Genomic DNA, 24,017 nt, shown 5'->3' with positions numbered 1-24,017 from the left:
ATTCTTTGATGAAATTATTAATAGGTGCAGATGTGGCTGTGTGGTAAGAAGCTTGCTTCCCAACCACATGGTTCCAGGTTCAGTCCCACACTGTGGCACCTTGGGCAAATGTTTTCTACTACAGTCACGAACTGACCAAAGCCTTGTTAGTGGATTAGGTAGACGGAAACTGAAAGAAATTTGTCATACATATATGTGTGTGTGTGTGTGTGTGTATTTGTCCCCTATCACAACTTGACAACTGGTGTTGGTGTGCTTATATGCCTGTAACTTAATGGTTAGGCAAAAGAGACCAATAGAATAAGTACTAGGTTTAAAATAAATCTTGGGGTCAATTTGTTTGACTAAAACCATTCAAAGTGGTGCTCCAGCATGGCTGTAGTCAAATGATTGAAACAAGTAAAAGATAAAAAAGTTAAAAGATTAATTTATTTTTTCAACTGCTTTTCAAAGCTAGCAAGGACTAGATGTGTACAAAAACAATTTGGATATTGTCAACAAGGTGCAGGCATGGCTGTGTGGCTTCAGGTTCAGTCCACTGCATGGCATCTTAGGTAAGTATCTATAACCATGGGCTGCCCAATGCCTTCTGGGTGAATTTGGTATATGGAAATTGTTTGGAAATTTAATACATGTGTGTGTGTGTGTGTGTGTGTGTGTGTGTGTGTGTCTTTGTGTTTGTCCCCATCCACAATGATTGACAACTAATGTTGACTTGGTTAAGTCCCTGAAATTTGTCAGTTTGGCTAAAGAGAATGATAGATAAAGTACCACACTTTAAAAAACAAATACCAGGTTTGATTTGTTTGACTAAAACTTTCAAGGTAATGCCTCAGCATGGCCACAGTTGAATGATTGAAACAAGTGAATGATAAAAAATAATTTTTAGATAAGGCTTACTGAATCCTTTTGCAAAAATCTCATAAGGTGTAACTCTCATATGACTTCAACTACCATAGCTTTTTTGTAATTGGTTTTCTTATCCTTCTTTGCAATTGGTTTATTCATGAACAACACACAGCTAAAAACCATCATATTCTGTTAATTCCAGGCCTTCCAATTTCTTATAAACTTTAATGCATTAGCAGAAATTGTAAGTCCTAGATTTTGTTTGCTATAACTTGTTTACAATCACTGCTGCATAAATATCATGGTTCTGCACAACTGAGGACCATGCTGTGCACTTTGATATGGAGCACTTTATTGTATTGAGAGAAGTGAGGCAATTTGCTCTTTCATTTCACTCTTCAGTTTGTTTTTATGCCTGACTGCAGCTACATCAGATGTAGGCTTGACATTTGATAATCATGTGTATGTGTGTTCATGAGGTGGTCAGCATGCCACTATGGTAAACTTGTTAGAGCTAACAAGTTTACTGATACTGCTCCTGCTGTTATTATTGCATGTATTTTTTAAGTTTCTCTGGATTGAATGAGTGGGATCATGTTGTTAGGATAGAGTTCTGGGATCCTGTAGAAGTGCTGGCTTGCTTGAGTCTGACAGCATGTAGTAAAAAAGAAACTGATCATCACATGAGTATAAATGCAGACTGTATATAGATGGTGTAATTGAGAAATGTACTATTTTGTGTACTTTGTTGTTAGCCCATGTCAGCCATAGCAAGGCAAAAGTATAAATATATGCATTCCACCCATAGCCACTTCCTCTTTTCTTTAGGCCACGGATAGTTAAAATAACATTATCCAACATGTTCCTCCTCTTCAAGATGACAGAATGTAATTTGAGAAAGATTTGGTTGCTACTTCCAACAGTTCAAATATGCACATTGAATTTGTTAGTTCATATTCCTTATAGTTTTTGGGGAGATTAAAAGTTCATGAGAGATTATAATAATAATATTTCTACAATAGTTTTGTTGCTTCAATAGTTTGATTAGATGTGGTGTTTGTGGTTGTTCTGTGTTTGTGCATTGTTTTGTGCTAAATTTTCGCTTTTTGTGCAAGTGGTACATTTAAAAAAAAATGTTTGTAATAGTTGATATGTAACTAATACAGAAAGCAACAATAATCCAAGGAATCTCTATAGTTTACCATAAGAACATCTTCAATACACCGTTCTGGACACCAGTGGAACATTCCTGTCGAATCAAATTTTCGAGGTTCCTCTCCAGGCACAACATTCATATCAGGGGGTAAATTGGCAGAGTTTCCTTTGTCTAAAGCTTGTAAAGTTCCTTTAGATGGACTGGTGGGCCTGGTGACAAAACCAAACAGAAAGAAGAAAATGTATAATTCAGATATAAATAAAAATATAAAAACATAAAAAATAAGAAATTCTGTTTAGCAATTGATGTAGACCATATTTATTAAATAACGGAGATATAAAGAGATTAAAGATCCCTGTTGATGTATGTGATACTTAATAGTGATTATTTATATTCAAACAGACCAGAATATCATAATTTCTGCCAGAATTTAAGTATTAAGTTCTCTCTTTGGCATTTTATATGAGTGTGTGTGTGTTTGAGAGAGAGGAAGAGAGGTGGGGAGACAAAGTAAGATAGATCTATTTTATATGCAATCACTTGTTTAACTCTTTTAAAATTTTATTTTACAGTTTTAGAGATCTCAGTCATGTTTTAGTTATACATATGTATATTCATCCTTCTTGTCATCCTCATTAGGGATTGCTTTTGTAAACTATATGATGCTCTCTTTTAAATTGTTTCTTTTATGAAGGAAGTTCTGTGTATTAATGTATTTAGAATATGAAGGCTGATGCACAACGAGCTACAACACTCAATAAATTAATGTCAGGATCATTTCTTTGTTTCAACCTTGCTCTACTTTCATATTATTATGTGATGCTGTTTTTTGCCATCTGCTCTTCTATTATATTATACTTAATAACTTCCCTTTGATCTTTTGCACTAAGAGAGACACTAGCATGAACTAAACTCAACAGAGTATCTTAATATGAATATACAAGCTTCCATACATAAGTGTTAAATGTCCAGAAAATAAATCAATTATAAAAAGATTAGCCTATCTTCAAGGACCTCTTTATTTTTTTCTTACTATCTTACCTGATTAAATTACTTTCCTAAGCCATACTATGATATCTACAAGTATAGTGAATCAATGAAATTGTTACAGAACATCTGTTACTGCAAACATTGCTTCCATAGTTATCAGGGATATTGGATGGAGTTTCCATTATAATGAATCAAATAACTTTGCATTAAGTCACTATACAGGTCTAATAATAAAAATTAAAAAAATAAAGCTACGATAAAACTTTTAACTGAAAGAATTTAAAAAATATTTACTTGAAAAAATACTAGAATTTATTTGAGTGAAAATACTATAAAAATTATCTTTTTTAAAATTGTGAAGAGTCATGTACAACACTTGGCATTACTATTTTGAATTTTAAGGTAATTAATTAGAACACCTTTATACTATGTTTAAGGTTGAATGATATAATTTTATGTATTAGTTAAGGACATACAAAATTTTGGAGTGAAGCATAAAATTAAGTTGAATTTAGAAAGGGATTTTGGATAAAGATTTCATTTATCAATTTGATAAAATTTCAACTCTTTAACAGATGCACAAAACTAGTAATCATTTTTCAACTAAATGCACTGTTAATCAAATCATTTGGATAAGCATATATGGAAACAAAATCTTAAATAAAAATATCAAATCATTCTAAGAAGTTCTTCATTCTCAGAGCTGAAAACAAAAACATTGGAAAGGGAATCTTCATCTGAAAGAAATAGGTCATGTTACACAAAATTAAATGAATTCAACAGAAATATGTATTATTCATTCCTCACCTATATTACAAAAGTAAAAATACTATGTTTTATAATAGTTTTGAATTTTACAAGAATTTCAAGATAAACAGGAAAATCATGCAGATTTAAACACTTTCAAATACAATTGAAAATGTTTGTTTGAGAAAGTGTTTAGAGTATAAATAAAGTGAAGATGGTATTTTGTTTTAATACTTTAGCACTCATGTTTACTATTTCATTGAACAGTTTATATTGGCTACTTTAGAAATACTAAGAAGAAATATGATGGAAAAAGATTGATATCAACTCAAAAGACCTTTAAAGAATTTTTTATTATTAAGAGATGATTTATCAAAATAACCACTTTTAGAACAATAACAAATATCTTATTTGTGCCAGTAATATTTGTTGTATCATTCTATCCATGAAGTTTCAAATAAGAGTAGTGTTAAAAGAATGTGTTAATTTATTTTATGTAACATTTTATGTAACCAGTAGAAAACTTCAAATGCAGTCACTGTATTCATGACTGTCACTCCTGTGTGGGCCTCTACAGCCACAGCAGCTGACTCAATTTCTCCGGTTGCAGATCCATGGTCTCTCAAGACTGACGGATGCTTACTATTGGGTACATACAAATAAAACCTTCTGATGTGCCATATTTTAATTACTTTTGAACTCTATAAAATAGTTGATCTAAAAGTTTTCTAGATACACATTAATATTACTATCATTATTTAACCTTCAATTCTGCTGTGCTTGACTTTGACTTTCATCTTTCCAGGGTCAATAAAATAAGTACCAGTTGAACACTGGAGGTAATGTAATCAACTTACTCCCTCACTCCCTCTCTTAAAAATTCTGACCTTGTGCCAAAATTTGAGACAATTACTTAACCTATGGCAAGTTCAGCAACTATAACACTGGTCTACAAGGTTTTTGGTTATTTAGGAAATAGACATCATTCCTATACAAAATTGATCTCCTGAATTCAAATAACCTTTTGACCTATCAGATCTAGTTTTTAAGTTATTGAACATCCCTCTAGTCATTATGTATATGTGTACGTCCAGTATGCAGTGTTCATTACCTTATTCTAATTCTAAGTTTTTTTCTTTTTTTCCATACTTTTTAGACATTGCGGTGAACTAAGCAATAGAAAATGAGCAAGATGTCCTCTTCAAGCAAGAGTTGCATTAATTCTCCAAATGTGTTTTGTTATGATTGTAGAGAATACACATTACTTGGAAATTGTAGAAACATCACTGATTTTGTTGACAGAGCACATATGGCATATTTTGGGGTCAAGCTGGGAGCCCAAAATAAATATTGGGCACTGCACAGTGTCAGCAAACAATGTGCAGAACATTTGCGACAATAGACTAAAGGGACAAGGAAAAGTATGAGATTTGCTATACCAGTGGTATAGGACGACTGTTATTTTTGTTGTAACCTAAATTTGAAGGGTATTAACTGGAAAAAATTGACAAACACTTGTCTATACTAATCTTGCCTCTGCTATTAGACCATGAAGAGCTTCCTATTCTTGTCTTGAATGTTTGCCTCCGATAACTTTACCCTCAACCAAAGAAGATGACACCAGAGATCAAGACTTTTCAGTTGAGACTTTACCTCAGCTATTCTCCTAGGTAAAGCTGAATGACTTAGTTTGTGACTTGAACCTCCCAAAAAATTCTACAGAACTGTTGGCTTCCTGACTGAAAGAGAAGAATCTTCTAGAGAATGGTGTCTGTATAACCTTTTATTGGAGTTGGCATGAAGAATTCCTTTCTTCACAAAAGAAGAAGAGCTGGTTTACTGCGGAGATGTCAGTGGACTTTTTAATAAACTTGGCATTGAGGAATACAAAACAGAAGGATGGTATCTTTTCATAGACAGCTCTTAGTGTAGTTTAAAATGTGTATTGTTGCACAACAGAAATGTGTATGGCTCTGTTCCACTCGGCCACTCAACAACTCTGAAGGAAAAATATGAAGAAATTAAGTTGGTTTTAGAGAAGATACTGTATCATGATCATAAACGGGCCATCTGCATTGACTTAAGGATGGTGAATTTTCTTATGGGACAGCAATCTGGTTATACCAAATATCCATGCTTTCTTTACATGTGGGACAGTAGAGACCAAGTAAACCACTATGTTAAGAAAGACTGGCCGCCTTGAACAAATATGGCTCCAAGTAGAGCTGCTAATATGCTGGAAGAACCTTTACTTGAGTGAGATGAGATCATTTACTCCACTTTGTACATCAAACTTGGATTGATTAAGCAATTCGTCAAAGCTCTTGACAAAACTGAGAAGTGCTTCAAGTATATCTGCAGTGTATTTCCAGACTTGAGGACTGAAAAACTTGAAGCAAGGATTTTTGATGGACCACAGATCTGTAAGCTCTTGAAGGACACAAATTTCATGAAAACGATGAGCGAAAATGAAGCATATGCTTGGCTAGCCTTTGCAGAAATAGTGAAAAATTTCCTTGGGAAACACAAGTGAAAACTATAAAAACCTTGTTACCAACTTGATATCAACTTTTCATGATATTGGCACAAATATGAGCATAAAAATGCATTATCTTTTTAGTCATCTTGATCATTTTCCTGAAAATTTCGGAGATGTTAGTGATGAACAAAATGAACAATTCCATCAGAACATCAAGCAGATGGAAACCAGTACCAAGGACATTGGGACACTGTGATGATGGCAGACTATTGTTGATATTTAAAACAAGATACTCCTGTTGCTCAACATTCATGGTGCACAAAGAAGCGTAAATTTATTCCTCGAATTCTCTACCAATGTGCATTTTCAATTTTGAATTTTTATTTGTACTTTGTTTTGGTTTTTGTTATGCTATGCTTCTTGTATGAATAAAATTCTTACTCTATCAAGTCTAGTCAGAAAACTAGACCTAATAGAGAAAAACGAAGTTATTTTTTAATTTAGCAGGCAAAATCACTTAAGAATTCGTTGAAATATTCCAGGTGCCAGACAAAAATATTTTTCATTGCCCAGTATAATCTTACTCTACTCTTTTCAATCTTTTACAATATGCTCTTCTTGTCAAATGTTTTATGTAGTCATATCTTCATATCTAAGGAACCATTATCAGGAATAACCTAAATAGGAGTTTATTACCTTTAATTATTTGTTGCTCAACAGAACAGAAAATTCCTATTTTTTTCCAAGCTAGCACCACAAAACAGCTACCAAACCTATGATGATGACAATGATTATTATCAATATTATTTATATTTTCAGGTTTGTATATACAGTGCAGAAGCAAACAAGTAGAATAAGAAACAGTTTCTTCAGGTCTTCCAACATCAAACAGAAAGCACTTCTTTAGAACAGCAATACTTCCAAGCAATACATATTTTTATATTGTGTTTATGCTTCTTTTTAAGTAGAGTGACTACTTAGAAACTTTATTTTATTGTATTGTTTCTTGTGGCTTCATTACATTATTTTATTGTCTTTTTTTGTATGCCTTGAAGCAAAAGATAAAAATCATTTAATTTATTTTTCATTTTTGATTTCTTGAAGTGTTAAAACTTTAATGTTTTTGCATAATTGAATAACTTCCTCACCTTCAGATTAACAAAATGATTTCTGTCAGTTATTTCAGAGTAGTTAACTAACATGTTTTTCTATAAAGAAATTTATGTTATTTTCACTTGCTATATTACAAGGAATGCAAAGGAATTTTAAAATCAAACCAAATTTTTCAATTCATGCTGTTTTGTCATCAACTTCCTCTCTGCTTACCTCCCTCTCTCTCCACTCACTCTCACACATAACATTGGTGCTTAAATGAAATATGGAATATTACATTAAAAAATGCCAATTCCACAACTGATAGCTTAAATTGAATATAATGTTTATTATTCAGCTAATGATTCAATTTTCAGGTAGAACTGATATATTTACAGAACTAATACCCTTAAGAAGTGCATGAATTTCATAAACTCTAATTTTCCTGACCTTATATTAATACTGGTTTCAAATTTTGGCACATTCAGGGGACAGAATAAGCCAATTATATGGACCATAGTGCTCAACTGGTACTTATTTTATTGACCTTGATAGGATGAAAGGCAAAGTCAACCTTGGCAGAATTTGAACTCAGAATGTAAAGATGGATGAAATGTCAATAAGCATTTTGCTTGGCACACTAATGATTCCGCCATCTCATTGCCTTTGAACTTATTTTAATATTGATTACAAATTTTGACACAAGGCCAGCAATTTCAAGGAAGGGGTAAGTCAATTACATTGATCTCAGTACTCTGCTGGTACTTATTTTACCAACCCTGAAGGGTTGAAAGACAGAGTTGATCCTAGTGGCATTTGAACTCAGAATGTAAAGACAGACAAAATGCCACTTAGCATTTTGTCCAGGGTGTTAACAATTCTGCCAGCTCACTGCCTTTTACCTTATTTCAATATTAATATCACATAAGATGGTGAGTTGGTAGAATTGTTACTATGCCATACAGAATGCTTAATGGCATTTCTTCATACATTACATTCTGAGTTCAAATGCTGCCAGGGTTGACTTTGCTTTTCGTCCTCTCAGAGTCGATAAAAAAATAAGTACCAGTTGAGAATTGTGGCTGATGAAATCAGCTTACTGTCCCACAAAATTGCTGGCCTTGAGCCTAAATTTAAAACCAATATTGATATCACATCTATATAAAAGAAACATTAAGACGGTATTTATAGGATTTCACAAAAGTAATTTTGTAAGATCAGATTTCTATCTGAATAGGCAAGATCAGTGGCACAAACATTTAAAGATGTGTCAAGTGAGTTTAAATCTGTATAAAATTGTTGGCTCATAAATTTCAATTTATTCTTCAGTCAGATTATCTTCATTTTTGTTGGTCTATAAAAACAACCCCCCAAAACTCAGGGACTCTATTAGCCTCATAGTGAAATAATGCTAGTTAGACAAAGTTTCTCTGAATCTTACTCTATTTTAATACTTTAACACTTCTCTGTTATTTTTCCTTCACTGCCAATATAATAATATGCACAAATTTCAGTGTATGCTCTTCTATTTATTATAATAAGTATAATATTATAGAACACCACTCAAGTATTTCTGATTTGTTGATATGATTATTTTGACTACCTCAAATGAGAAATCTTTTCCCAATTCTTCTTTGCACAGAATAGAATCACAGTTTATTCTCAAATAACTGAACTGCATCAAATACAAACTATGTGGTACACTAATATCACCAAATTATTAAAATCCATCAGTTTAGTGGGTAGCTTAAAAAAAGCTATAAGAACTGACCTTCCCCTTATTAATTCATGAATGAAGGGAAAAACAATGCATTTTTCAGTTTATTTTATCATTATCTTCTAGGAGGAGATCCATAACTACATTAACCATTATGTAAGTTTGACACTACGAATTGCCAAGATTAAATGATATTAGGTAGTAAAATAACTGCTTTGAGACAAAATCTAGCAATATGTCCCATGATGTGAGTTGAACTACTATCTATCAATTATTGGGGACAATATTCCTGATTACAAAACATATGCTATTCCTCCATTTCAAATTTGGCACCAAGTATAGCATGAAATTAAAGTTCTTGGGGAACACACTTTACCCATTTGGATCAATCGTTGCCATTGTCAGTATTGTTATCATCTTTGTCATACTCTTTTATTTTTAACTTGTCTGTCAATGTTAAAAAAAAATAATACTTATAGAATTCCTAATTTTTCCTATTTTAAACTCTTGAGATGTTGCATTATTTTATATGTAATTTCCATGCTGGTATTGGTTGGACAAGTCATCATGATCTGAGTTAGTTCTTATTTGGAGATACTGCCCTTGTAGATGATTGGGGAATCACATCTTGCTCAAATGTTATATTTTGGCATGGTTTCTATAGTTGGATACCCTTCCTAACATCAACTACTTTACAAGGTGCATTTCATCATGACATAATTTTGTATAATATTTAAGTATTTTCACTATGCTGATATGATTATTTTTATTACCCCAAATAAAAAAATCTTTTCTCAGCCCTTCTTTCCAAAAATAGAATCACTCTGTAACTATTCTGTGCACAATTTAGCCTTAAAAAAATAAACTCTATCAAATTCAAATTGCCTACTAAGTATACTGACTTCACTCAATTATTAAAATCCCTAAGTTTCAAAGAACTGTTTACCTTATTGCAGATTCATTTTTTATTTGTCCTTTGTATACTATTTATTATTTGTGTTGAATAAACCTAATCCAGTGAAGAGTATTCAACCAATCCTAAACAAGAGAATATCTGCTTTCAAAGAATATCTGTAGAAGAACATGAACCTTCTTTTTTTATTATTGACAACTTGTTTCTTCATGTTTTCATGTTAGTTTAAATGTCATTAGATATCAGAACTATATTATAGAATAGAAAGTATTAAAGATCAAACCCACAGAATCTGAGATTAAGCTACATTTTTGTTTTTCAAAATGTTATATTAATTACAATCTTACAAATTTTATTTGATCTTAAATGTATTGTCTTCGACACAGACAGCAAAGATATTTCAAAGCATAAACTGCAGCATTTACAAAACTTTACTGCAAAACAAAGAATCAATACATGCTTAATCTTTATCATTTAAAAGAATACATGACCATTTTCCCGACCATTATTGAGTGACTTTGGTTATCTTTAACTGATCTAATTTCTACAGAGTAGCAAAGAAGAATTTTTCAACTGGAATTTATAGATTTTATTCTAAGCCACTTTCATGTCTATGATTAAGCAATCTTTCTGTTCCCAATTTATATTAAGATGTTAATTTATACTTTTTCTTTACATAAGTCAAAGAAAGTTCAGTTGATATTAGAAACTGCACAAGCAATCAATATTATTCTATTAAATGTCAATAGTATCATTCTTAATACTTTGGTGATTATTTCGATTATATTTTACCCCATATTTGCATGTGATTGAGGAAATGAGTTTAGAAGCAAAAATGGTAACAAGAAAATACTTTTTACATTGAGTATTTTAGTTTTTTTTATTCTGAAAATAAAATTGAGTTAAAATAATGCATAAATCAGCACCAAAACAAAATAGCATGGAATATTTGCTGAAAATTTAGAAAGTTAATTATTTGTAAGATCTTGTAGCTTTGTTTTATAAGTACCTTCAATTTAATATAAAGCATATATACAACTTTTAATATAAAAAGCAAGTAACAATTTCTTAAATAGATAAATATGTAAAATATAGACTCCCCCTCTAGGAAATGTGCAAAAAAAAAGTGATTAACATATCACTGATAGAAATTGTCAAGAGTGAAAAAAAAATAACACGTAACTACATTGAGAAATAATTATTAAAAAAATTGATATTGAGAAACAATTTTTCTCCTTTGTTGTTAAAGTTTTGCTGAAGATAAACCACTGCTTATTATGTAGAGATTCCAGGCTTAGTGACAAAATAAATGAAAAATTTATTAAAAAATATAAATGTCAAAAAAGAAATGACAAACAGAAAGGAAAACCAAGGTTAATTAATAGAAGTATGTAAAGTGTATAAAAAAGAAAAGAAAGAAAGGAAGAAAGGAGACACAACATTACAAAGGTAAAATTTGAAGAGAGAAAAAGGACACAAAGAAACATTCTCACAATATTTCTTTCCACAGGTCCAAATATTACTTGCTAAACATTTCTTCAGTCACCACTAGTTTATAATAATAGTAAAATGTCAGAATTAGCATTTGGCTTTCTCTTGTAGCAGTTGGTCAGTTCCCATGTATATATTGTGGGAGGTATACTTTTTTTAATAAAATGTTTCGCATCCTCTTTTCAGAGATAACACCTTTGTTTCTCAGAGTAACCAACCAACAGGTATTGCATGAATACTTGCTACCACTCATAAAAAGACGGAAGAGGTAAAAAAAACTAAAAAAATACTCTTGTATAAAGTGAATTCAACAATAACATACATGCCACAATCAGATTACTGTAGCAAATATTATTAGGAAGCCTCTGTTTAAACCTTAACAGCTGCAAGTCATACATTAGTTACAGCAATTTGGCTTTACTAGGCATATGAGCCATAGAACAAGAAGCATGGAATTTTGGGGTGAAATAAAAATGGAACATAAATCTCAAGGAACTATTGTTTAGAGAAAAACTGATTAAGAAAACCAGAGCAATGTAGTTGAGAATAAATTAAATACAAGAATAACAAAAAACTTTTATCCTAAATCATTTAATAATTTTGATAGCTCAACCAACAAATATTTCTAGTCACGGGTGAAAAGTGAAGCAGCAATGTGTTAGTTTATTTCTTTTCATCTATGATTAGAGACTTTCAGCTGAGGAGTAATGATATAAAGATTTGAGATAAAATTTTAAAGTTTTGCATCTATTCATATTTAATTTCTTCTCAACTGCATTGCTGTAGCTATCCAAGTCATAGTTTTTCTATTCCAAAATTCTTCAAACAAACTGTAATACTATTCTATTTTCTACAATAAAGCTAGGATTATTCTTTTTTTCTTTTACTTGTTTTAGCCATTAAACTGTGGTCATGCTGGGGCACTGCCTTGAATTTTAGTTGAATGAATCAACCCTAGTACTTACTTATTTTTTAAAGCCTGATACTTATTCTATTGATTTCTTTTACTGAACTGCTAAGTTATGGGTGTGTAAACACACCAATGTCAGTTGTCATGTGGTAGTGGAGGAACAAACAAAGACACAAAGGCACACACACAAACACATACATATGGCAGGCTTCTTTCAGTGTCAGCTGACCAAATCCACTCACAAGGCTTTGGTACGCCTGAGGCACTTGCCCAAGGTGCCATGCAAAGGGACTGAACCTGAAACTATGCAGTTGAGAAGCAAACTTCTTACCACACAGCTATGCCTGTGTCTTATGTGAATAAAATTAAGAAAAATAATTGTCTATCTTCTAATTTCAACTGTGGTTGCTTTTAAAATACTGAATCACCAGAATTATTATTGATTTTTCACTGTATAAGAACAGGAAAGGCAACAAGGTTACATTCATTGTAAGTTTTTAAGATTGACCTTTTTATAAAAATTATTAGGACCAGGGTTAAAATTCTTTCTGAAATCAAAGTTAACTATTTCATCAACCTTAGGGGATAATTTGACCAGTGCTATACTCTAGTTTCTGTAGCATTAAGCATTTGAAAGATAAATCTCATCCTGGACAAAGTACCAGCCTTTTATGGATAACGCAACAGAAAATTTCCAACACACCAAGTGATACTTATAGAATTCCTAATTTAAGCACCCACTACACTCTCGGAGTGGTTGGCATTAGGAAGGGCATCCAGCTGTAGAAACTCTGCCAAATCAGATTGGAGCCTGGTGTAGCCATCTGGAACACCAGTCCTCAGTCAAATCGTCCAACCCATGCTAGCATGGAAAGCGGATGTTAAACGATGATGATGATTAACACCTGAAATATTACTTGTTGATATTTGCTCTTCTAGCCTAGCATGTGTATTGATGTGTAGCCCCAGATCAACCTTGATTGAGCAAACTATGATCAAAGGCATTCCAGCTATGTATCCTTTTGATCTTTTGTGTACAAACACATATGACTATTTTGTCTAATGTGTCCTTCCTTTGTTAAGCTCATAGGATGAGATTTGAGTGAATTTAGTTGTTTCTAACAGATCAAGTGACCATGTAGAACTTCCTTGGCTGGCTCATGCATTGAAAAAGTATTTTAGAAGAGATGCAAGTTTATGCGTATGGCATTTAATGATTTCTGACATAGGCACAAAGGCTCAAATTGTGAGGCTAGTTAAGTTAATTAGATTGAAACCAGTATTCAAATGGCACTTATTTTGTTGATCCACAGAAGTTTGAAAGATCAAAGTGAAAGTTCTTTGTTACATCCATCTCATCTATCCATCTTTTCCACCCACTATTCCTGGGAGGGTTATATGGGTTGAGTCTTCAGATACTTTCTATCAGAAGCAACATCATAACACTTTCTAGTTGGATTCCCAAGCATGACCAACTGGAACAATGGATATTATCCAACCATGTCATTCTATCCCTAGGTATCCTGCCAGTTGGCTATCTGTCTGGCACCTATCTGTCTTGAGCTATCTGTCTGGCACCTAGTCTGAACAGCTAATTATACTAAGGGATTTAGTCAAGTACAAAAGTACAAGGTTTGTTTGTAAATTGATTGTCTGAGAAAAATATGCAGCTGAGAAAATGTCTAACTTCTTTAAGGTTAGTGGATAGAAATTTAGTTTTTCCTCCCAGGAATCTTATATTAGAATTTGTGCTAACAGTTTTCAAGTATTATAAAACGTTGGTGTTCATTTGTAAAAATATGAAACAATTCTAAGTGTTTGTCAAAGATTATAGCACAAGAACAATGTCTGCGCCTAAAAAGAAAAACGTTGAAAATAACTTGATATCAGTGATGAATTTATGGAAGATAAGGCAGGCTAGGTAGGGTTAAGAAACAAGGTTTTAAAAAAAGAACAAAACAAAATAAGAATCACTGTTGGTTGCTTTAGATGTATGTAAGTTGACATGAGGTCAGAATCTGAAATGGTCTTTCAAGAAACAAATAACTTGATATATTTTTAGAGAATTATATTGTTGATTTTCTTTTGGTGCTTTATCTTTGATGTAAGCAAGTAATGTTTGAAACAATAAACTGAAGTTAAAGTGGATATAAAAGTAAAAGTACACAACATAAAGTTATCAGGTGAAAAAAAAAGGAAATATTGATATAGAAATAAAAGAAACAAAACATGAAATATCTTATGGCTTACTGAGAAGGATTTAGTTGCCAGAAAGAAGGTAATTTCCTGAAATGTAAAGAATTACCATTGTTACTTGTAGTCTATGTTGAGGAGCAGATAATAGTAAGAGAACAAGAAATAAAAATTGAACTCTTACTTGAAGCATTAAAATACATTGAATATTTTGTTCAATGCAAAAGTTTCCTAAAAAATGTCAACCCAATAGAAGATTAATAAAGTTTAAATCAATTTAATTTTGGTTCATAACCACTACTCTTATTTACTGAGATTAAAAATACTGAGCAGTCACTGTAAAGCTGTTACAGAGTTACTGTCACTGTTGTGAGAAGTTAATGTTAGAATTTCAGACATTGTAATATCCCTATTACTTCAAAATCAGTGATAAAATTATAATAAAGTAGAAAAGTGAGGAATCATTAAACCAAACATATGCCACAAGATTTAAGAAATCAATGTTTCCATTCCTATTTTTCAAAGTGAAAATAATATAACAGCAAATAATGACAGCTCAATATTTCTAGCAAGAAATATGGTTTTGTACCATCAACAAGTTGCAGACAAACATTGAAATATTTTTCTATGAAATTTCAACATTAATATATATCATATTTTCCTCAGGACACAATATATTTCACAAACAGTTGGATTTAAAATATTAGTTTAATATCAACTGAGTTGTGTTCTATGTTAAAATATTTATAAAGAAATATTGTGAAATAACTAAACATCGTAAACTAGATTAGTAAACTACATGTATATATTAGTATTTTTTCCTTAAAATATAAATTATACTAGAAACAGTTGCAGCTATATGAAACATGGAGACAATGTTGCAGCTTAAATGCAGAAGCAATACACCAATGTTTGATGTCAGAATGGAGTGTCTAAAACACCATGTCCAGAGTAGAGAAGACAAAAAGCATATTAGACAGTGCATTAGTTTTCCTATTACTCTTGAGGGGCAGGGTAACATATAAGTATCTAACTACTGAAACATTAGCTATATCAATATATACAGTTATACACGTTGATATGTAAGCATATAAAAGTTAACAATTTTAGAAACATTCTATTAAATTCATCTCTTTATCAACATATATTTAAACAAGTTTTACTCTTTTGCTTTTTATACATTTTAACTCATTTTATGATTTTTATGATTAAAAAAAATTACAAAATTTTAAAGACTAATGACAATTCAAAATATTATTCATTTGGAGAAATTTTCAGACATTTGTTTTTTTAATGAGAAATCTAGAAATATTAAAAATACTTTTTATTTTACATGCTTTATCAAATTGTCAGAATAATATGAAATAAAAATAATTTTCCATACTAAATGGATCCTTTCAAATTATTTTAATTGTGGTATATATATATATATATATATATATATATATATATATATATATATATATATATTAAACAATATTAGGAAAAGTTTTGTGCAAAAGTTGATATCATGCTTAATAATTAATAATGGTAAAAAGAAAACAGAAAAAAAAAATTATTGTGCAATGTCAGTGAATTAAGAAATTCTTAAAATAATCACATTATTTTGGCATTCAAATAACCAAAGCATTTCTTAATGTTCATGCCTGTTGAGGCCAGAGACAGTCAATTCAATGACAAAACATGACTGTCTTGAACCACAGTGTTAATAAATCAGATTGATTGATGCACTGATATGTGTTGAATAATTTCAATTGTAATAATGCTTTGCTATTAAAATTGAACAAAATTCCATGCAAATTCTGTTTTGAAAAAGAATTAGATATTTTGTACCTATATTCTTGTCGTTTGTGTATTTTTTTTGGGTGTGTTTGTTCATTGACATGAAACATATTTTCATTTAAAATACAATTATTTTGAAACACAATACTTATTGGATTGGTTATTATATTTGATTTTGTTGGTACTAATTATGAAATTGATGCAGAACAGGCACATGAGTGGGAGAGATGACTGAAAAAGATTAGAGAAATGTTGTTTGATATAGAAAGGTTTTTGGTATTTTCAAGGATTTAGAAGAAACTTTACAAAAATCTGATGCAAAGGAAATATAGAGTCAGTTGTCTCAAAATAACAGACTAATTAAATATAACACCTCATCATACTCCTTCAAGATGGTCTTATTTCTAGGTGTATGAACAATATAACTGCAGGAAAACTACTATAACCAAGATCAAAATGAGGTTATGAACTTGACATGCTATAACTTCACCGCTTTTGTTTTAAGTATGCTTCTAGTCCAGGATTGATATTTTTTATAGTAATTCACAGGATGATTTCCAGCATTGCTAGCAAACAAAACAATCAGTTTTTATACAGTGCTCTTATTTCTTACAATATTAAACTATAACCCCACAGATTCATTGTGTAGCATTAGTGGCAGAATAAGAGTAGTGATTCATTGATCAATAAATCAACAACTTAACTAGTTTTGACTAGTATGTACCTACTAAATAACAAAGACTGCCAACAGAAAAGGTTAGGGAAATTTGTCACACCTAAACTCTTCAAAGTAAAATGTTTCATGTTGTAACAAAAGATAGGAAGTTTATATTTGTAGCTTAATCTTTGTCTAAAATTCCATAATTATAGAACTGAGTGATTATAGTAATTAACAACAGTGTAGCTAGCTCTGTGGCTAAAACAGCTGGGTTTTTATTGTATTTTCACTATATATTGACCAGATAATAAACTTAGGCAAAATGCGAAACAACTTTTTAAATTGCTTCCTATCTTAAATTTCCAAATCCTCTATTAATATGTACATAGATGATGTTGTTAAGGATGATGAAACATTTATAGATAATATAACAAAATCTAAGTCTTGTAGTATGATAAATGTTTAGCAAAACTAATAAAAATAAAATAATGAAACAGTTTACAATTTAAAATTTAAAATGAGTAGATAAAACTGAAATGGTTTGTATTCATTAAATTATTGAGCAGTGAGTGCAATATATACCAGCATACTAAATGGTGAGCACAAAATAGTTCCTAGTAGGTTCAATCTTCAACACGAATTTAAAACACACCTGTAATTATTTCATTTCATTTACAGTGATGTTTCTTTTAAAACAAAAAAAGGTATGAACATCTCATGATATCATTTCCTCTTCTCTGAATCTGAGGCTCATTGCTATTGTAAGAAATGTTTATTGACTCTTTAACAACCACCTCATGTTTGAAACTGTCAATGTAATCTATAATTTATACTTCACACAAATTATACTTAGTGAAGACCTCCAAACTACATTAACAAAATACTTTAATCTTTTCCTCATACATCTGAATCTTTTCCTCATACATACATACATACAGTTGTACACACATTTTCAATCTAAAATAAGTAATAAAATAAGCAATAAAAGTAACAAAAAGAAAACTTCTCTTCATTCTGTGTCATCTTGTCTATAAGGCTCAGTATAATGAAATTCAACTTTATGACTTCTTCATGTGTCTTACATGGTCCTCCTCTTCCATGTTTTCCTTCTAATATTAGCGCATAGACCCTTTTTGTTTTTAGTAAATACTAATAATTTATTAGCATTCATTCCAACACAATACACAGCTAAAAGAACATAAATTCATTTCTCTCCATCTTTGCAGATCTTCTACATTCTGGTATCCATGTTGCATTACCATGAAGCTTTATACTTATTACATATGCTTCATACAAATAGGAAAGAACATTTTGTAATATTTTCTTGTTAATTTGAAAATGAAAATTAGTGGGAGTTATTCGTATATCACAAAAATGTCAAAAAAGACTGATAAATATCTGTCAGAAATCAAAAACACATTGTCTGAGAGAAATAAAAGCTAAAAAGTTTGCAGAGAAAGTTTAGGATTAAAACTTAGTGTATGAAGAGGATTATGGTAATGGTAGGGTATCATAAAATTTCAGAGATATTGATTGCTATTTAACTCCAGGTCAGTCCAAAACAAGTAGAGCTATGATTAAAGGCATTCAAAGCCTAATCAACCTCATCTTTAGATATACTTTATCTCAGACTACAATATCCAACATGTCTTTCTTTTATCAAAGATGGAAGAGTGTAATTTAAATGTAATTTGGTTGCAATTTTTGGCAGATTGAACAACTCTATAGAGGCTCCTTTACTGGACTGGCTCTTAGATATTGATTTGATATTTTGATGTAAGTCTACACATATATAATAGTAATTCAGTCATTGAATTGACTCCAGTATTTGATTGTGATTTATTTTATAAATCCCAGAGTTTGATGATGATGATGATGATGATGGCGTGTGTGTGTGTGTGTGTGTTTTATTAAAATTGTGAATTTATTTTATTGGACTTGCAGCTTTAATAAAACATGTCCACACATAATATCAACACTGAGTGCTCTATTCAAAGTGGTAAATCCAGGAAATATACATGTATTATTTCAATTACAGGTATATAAAAGAGACAAAGTTAAAAGATGAAATAGAAAGAGAGATAGGTCCAAGGAGAGAGAGAGAGAGAGAGAGAGAGAGAGGGAGGGAGAGGGAGAGGGAGAGAGAGGGAGAGAGAGAGGAAAAGAGGGAAGGAGAAAGAACAGAAAGAACTTTAATTAGATGCATGGTGAGTTTTCCACCTGAATGTATGAAACATTGAAGAACTTTAGCTGTCTGAAGAATTCCTGGCTCTTTCATAATTCTGAATATATGAAATTCATAAATAGAAAGTCTTAAGCTTGTGCTTAAGAGGTGTACTTAATAACTAATTACATAAGAGCTTGTATTGAAGAGGTGTACACTTATTTATAGCATGTACAAATATGTGTGTGTGTGTGTGTGTGTGTGTGTGTGTGCGTTCATGCATAGTTGAGTAGGCAAATAGAAGCAGTGCAGTTAAGTAACACTTTAAAATAGTTAAGAACTCACAGATTAGTTTTTTTCCCAACAGGCCACTCTAGTACCTAGTAACTCTAAAAGCAATCTATCTGAGATATAAAACTTTCAGACTAAGTCTGTAGATAGATATATCTATAAATATATATATGTTAGATAGAAAGGAGTTAGATTTATATTGGAGGAAGGGTAATGATACAATCATATAACAAGAATATTCTTTAAGAAATGCTCCACACCTAAGCAGCCTTGATTGTAAGGCTTCATACTAAAAGAAAGAGAAAAAAAAAAAACACACAAAAAACATAAATAGCTATTGGAAAGGAAAAGAGAAGAGCAAAAATCTTCAAAGCATATATATATATATTTTAAGTACTATTGTCCAAGGCCAGATGCTGATCTGCAGACAGCAATATTCATAAAACATACATATCATTGCAGGCTGAAAGAATGGAATTCAAGAAGAAGAAGAAGAAGAAGAAGAAGAAAACTTTAAAAAGTAAAAAGAACACATACGCACACACACATACAAAAGTGAAAGTAAATTGGTGGGTGTGGTTTGGATAAAAAAAAAGAAGGAAAAAAATGAGGTAGAAGATGCAGCATAAACATTAAGCTGAAATTAATTACATCGCTAGCCGTGATCCCTTAGGTGGCTGTTCAGAAATTGCCAGCATTCTATCATCACCTTCCTCGACATCTTCCAGAATTTTCGAGTAGCTGTAACACAGAAAACCGACCTCTAATGTAACATGGCATGCAGGGATGTATATATGTATATACTTTTTCTATTTATGAGTAACTTGAAATAATTACATATGTATGTATGTATGTATGTATGTATGTATGTATGTATGTATGTGTGTGTGTTTGTGTGTGTGTGTGTGTGTGCATGTATCATATATCTTATTCTAAATTTATATATATATATATATATATATATATAAATGTGCATACATATATGTATATAAACATGTGTATGTCCGTCTGTATGTACACACACACACACACACACACACATGTATGTATGTGTTGTTTGATCATTTATTCTAAATATGCTTTTTGATGCTTTCATGGGGTAGATGAATATGTTATTTGAGGCATATTGTTTTACAGCTGGATGCACTTCCTGATGCTAACCCTTTCAAGTAAGGGACCTCTTATTCCACACAACTTCAAAGACACAAAGTGACTGGACAATTTGTTGACAAGAGAAACTGATTACAAAACCACTCACTGAAGTTTGTACAAGTGAACACAGATGTAAATAAGCACACAGACCTTCAAGCATGGAAACGCACACACACACACACACACACATGCACACACACACACACACACAGATATGTACACATGATGGTTGTTCAGTTTCCAGCAACCAAATCTATTCACATGGCTTTGGTTGGCCTGGATATTGAACTATATAGTATTCTTTCTCTGGTTACTATACTTTAAGAACATCCCTCATCACTGCTGATTATGTAATCACTTATGTAACAGAATCTCTGCTACCTCAAAGAATCCTTTTTGACATTTGGGAAAATTTGTTTCTTGTGTGCTCTTCATGTTCATTGCTCTTGCACATCTACCACACATAAGGCCTATTTTCTCTGTTATCCTGCCAATTATTTTCTTACACCTCTTGTGTGTTCATAGTTTGTATTGAGTACACTTTCCTACATATTGAGTAAAGCCATTTCCTTGAGGGAAATAGGTTCCTGTCTGTTTTCCCAGTGAGTAAAACTTTAATCTTTGCTAAGTCAACTTTGAAATACTTCAATTCTAGGGTTTGCTTCTTTATCTGGAATTTCTTTTCTAATTCTACTACAATAATTCAGTTAAGAACAAAGTTATAGTTTTAGCATGGCTGGCTTCAGCTGGTTTTGCAAAGACTGTTCTAATTGCCATGGAGTGGTGTGATGGTCTATGTTCACTCAAACTTGTCAGCAATTTCTTGTGATGATGTGAAGCCTATGCAACAAGAAGTGATTTTCTGTGACATTCATATGAGCACATCAACATTTCAACTTGGAGTTGCTTACTGTCACCTAAACTACAATAAAGGCACACAACTCAGAGCTGCATCTATGAAATCAGTTACCTATCTTTTCATCATTGGTGATTTTGATTACCTAGAAATTGACTGGGAAACTTTTCACAGCTGAGAAAGAGCAAATTTCTTTGATTGAGTGTTAGATTCAAACTGGTCCCATTTAGTCATGATCCCTACAAAAGGTAACAACACTTTGGATCAGCTATTCATTTCTATTCAAGAAACTTTTAAATGACTCAAAACTTGCTATAACTATTGCCAATCTGTCTCTTATGGACAGAAAGAAAAGCCATCATCATCTCCAAATTACTCATTTTGTCTGGAACAAAGGTGACTAGAATTCCTGTTGTACTGAGTTACAGTGTCCAAACTGGTTTGTATTTTATGATTCCAGATGTCGGTTCTATCCTTCAATACATTCTTTATTTCAGTCTGGGCTGGGCTGCATGCAAAGCATCAGTACTATGTAAATACATTAGAATCTCCCAAAAGTGTAATACGGGAGATTGCAGTGGTCTGTTTTGCCAGGAAAGAGTGAGTGGATGCTGAACATAAATACAGGTTTTCAAACAGGAGATAATAAAGATGCAAAGTATGTCCAATCATATCAAGTGACTAAAAGGTTCTTCAATTTGAAGAACACATAGCAACCAACCCAGAGAGTAAACTGTGCTGGGAGTATGTGCATACAAAACAGAGTCCTCATTCTTCAGTAGCTCTCTTTGCAATCCCTATATAAGTTAGGTTACTGATGAACTTAAAGAGCATGCAAAACTTGTTGCTGAATGTTATGCTGGCATTTTTATTGTTGAAAATTCAAATGTACCCTCTTCACTGCTATGGAAGTCAAATTCCTTAATATCTGTAGAATTTACTCCTGCAATGTTGTGATGCCAACTTAAATGTCATATTTTTGACAGTGTTACTTATCTACTTTTCAAATACAGCAGGCACTTCCTGCTCACCAGCTTTCTTTACTTTTTCAAGTAATTTTGTTACCCAAGAACAGTGGAAAATTGCCAATATTATCCACTGGTTCAAAAAAGGTTACTACACATCAATTGTCAATTACCATCCAATCAGTCTCACAATCTGTATTGCGAAATTAATGGAATCCTGTATCAGAATGACACTTGAATCACTGGAATTCTTGTAACTTTATTTATTTCTCACAATTTTGATTTATCTCTAATTCAATCTGCTGTGGCCAACTCAACGAATTTCTTGAAGACATCTGAACAACAGATGACAGCTCATGGAAGTATGTTATCTATTTTCATTTCACCAAAGCCTTTAATTCAACACCACACAAACAGCTTATGGTGAAGCTTTCTGCAATGGACTGAAGTCCGAAATTATTGGTTGAAAAGAGGTAGTTACTGTACTAGAACAACATTTTGCACATTATGGAATGACATCTGGTGGCTCACAGGAATCTGTTCTTGGTTTCCTGTTATCTGTGCATACATTAATGAAATAGATGCTGACTTGAAACATGTTACTCAGTTAAGATACACAGATGACATTATGCTGTATCTTAAGAGAAAAAGAACAGATCTTAAGACAATAGATCTTTCCTGCAATCTGATCAGGATACAATATAGCAATGGATTGGCAACTCAAACTAGTTGTAGAAAAGTGCAGCACTATACATTTTGGGAATGAAAAGCTAGAATTTACCTACTCCCTCCGTAACACTAACTTTAAAGCAATCTGCTGGTAAATGTGACTTCAGCATTATTGTCAACAATGATTTGTGCCAAATGAATCACACTTCTAAAATCTTCAAAATCACAGAAGGTTTCTTAGCATCACTCAGTAAAACCTTTGTCAAACACTCACCAGCAATCTAAGCTATGTATTTAAAGCATTATATGGCTATGGCATGTCCACACTCACAGTTTTGTCAAGTCTGGAAATTTCACCTTGTCCAAAATACTGATCTAATAGAAGTTGATCAGAGATGTGCAACCAGATGAATACCTTCTGTCATGTCACTTACCATAACTTGAATGTATTGGCTCTCTGAACATTAACACTCTAAAGATTCGATGTTTAGCCGAGTTGATAGAAATCCAACAACTTTGGTAATCTTTTTGAATTCAATATCTCTATCACTAGTAGACATGCTAATAATATCAAAAACCAACACAGTATCCATGATTTGCAGAAACACTTTTTTCACAGTCAGAATTAATTCTGTTATAATTTTTAGTAAATATTTTGTAGAAGCTGGACATTGAAAGAATTCCATTCTTTCATTCTCTAGCTCTGATGAAATATTTGCTAAAAATTATAATAGAATATCCTGTCTGTTGAAAATCTATATTTTTGCAACTGAAGATGGAGCCACCTGAAATGGCTGTATTGCATTAATACCTTGATATATATGCATGGATACACACATATATAGGTAAATATATAATTAATAATAAGTGCATACAAACACACACACACACACAATATGTACATACATATAAGTATAGATAAATAATATATATATATATATAT

General features: G+C 31.8%; 1 protein-coding gene across 7 annotated transcripts in view; it reads right to left on the bottom strand.

Moving 5' to 3' along the window:
• LOC106878324 (calcium-activated potassium channel slowpoke) overlaps window positions 1-24,017 on the bottom strand; it is a 333,443-nt gene that overhangs the window by 53,937 nt on the left and 255,489 nt on the right. For 3 of the 7 annotated variants that reach the window (XM_052978540.1, XM_052978542.1, XM_052978543.1), the window contains 3 exons: window positions 20,084-20,173; window positions 14,595-14,630; window positions 2,052-2,214 (listed from right to left, as the gene is read on the bottom strand). In XM_052978540.1, the coding sequence (XP_052834500.1) occupies window positions 2,052-2,214; window positions 14,595-14,630; window positions 20,084-20,173 (289 nt within the window). The remainder of the gene's footprint in view (window positions 1-2,051; window positions 2,215-14,594; window positions 14,631-20,083; window positions 20,174-24,017) is intronic. The other 4 variants (XM_052978544.1, XM_052978545.1, XM_052978546.1 and 1 more) reach the window with 2 other exon arrangements.

The sequence above is a fragment of the Octopus bimaculoides genome, chromosome 2, assembly GCF_001194135.2.
Source record: "Octopus bimaculoides isolate UCB-OBI-ISO-001 chromosome 2, ASM119413v2, whole genome shotgun sequence".
Classification (NCBI taxonomy): domain Eukaryota; kingdom Metazoa; phylum Mollusca; class Cephalopoda; order Octopoda; family Octopodidae; genus Octopus; species Octopus bimaculoides.
The sequence above is the reverse complement of the archived record's forward strand: the minus strand, read 5'-3'. Positions and strand labels throughout refer to the sequence as shown.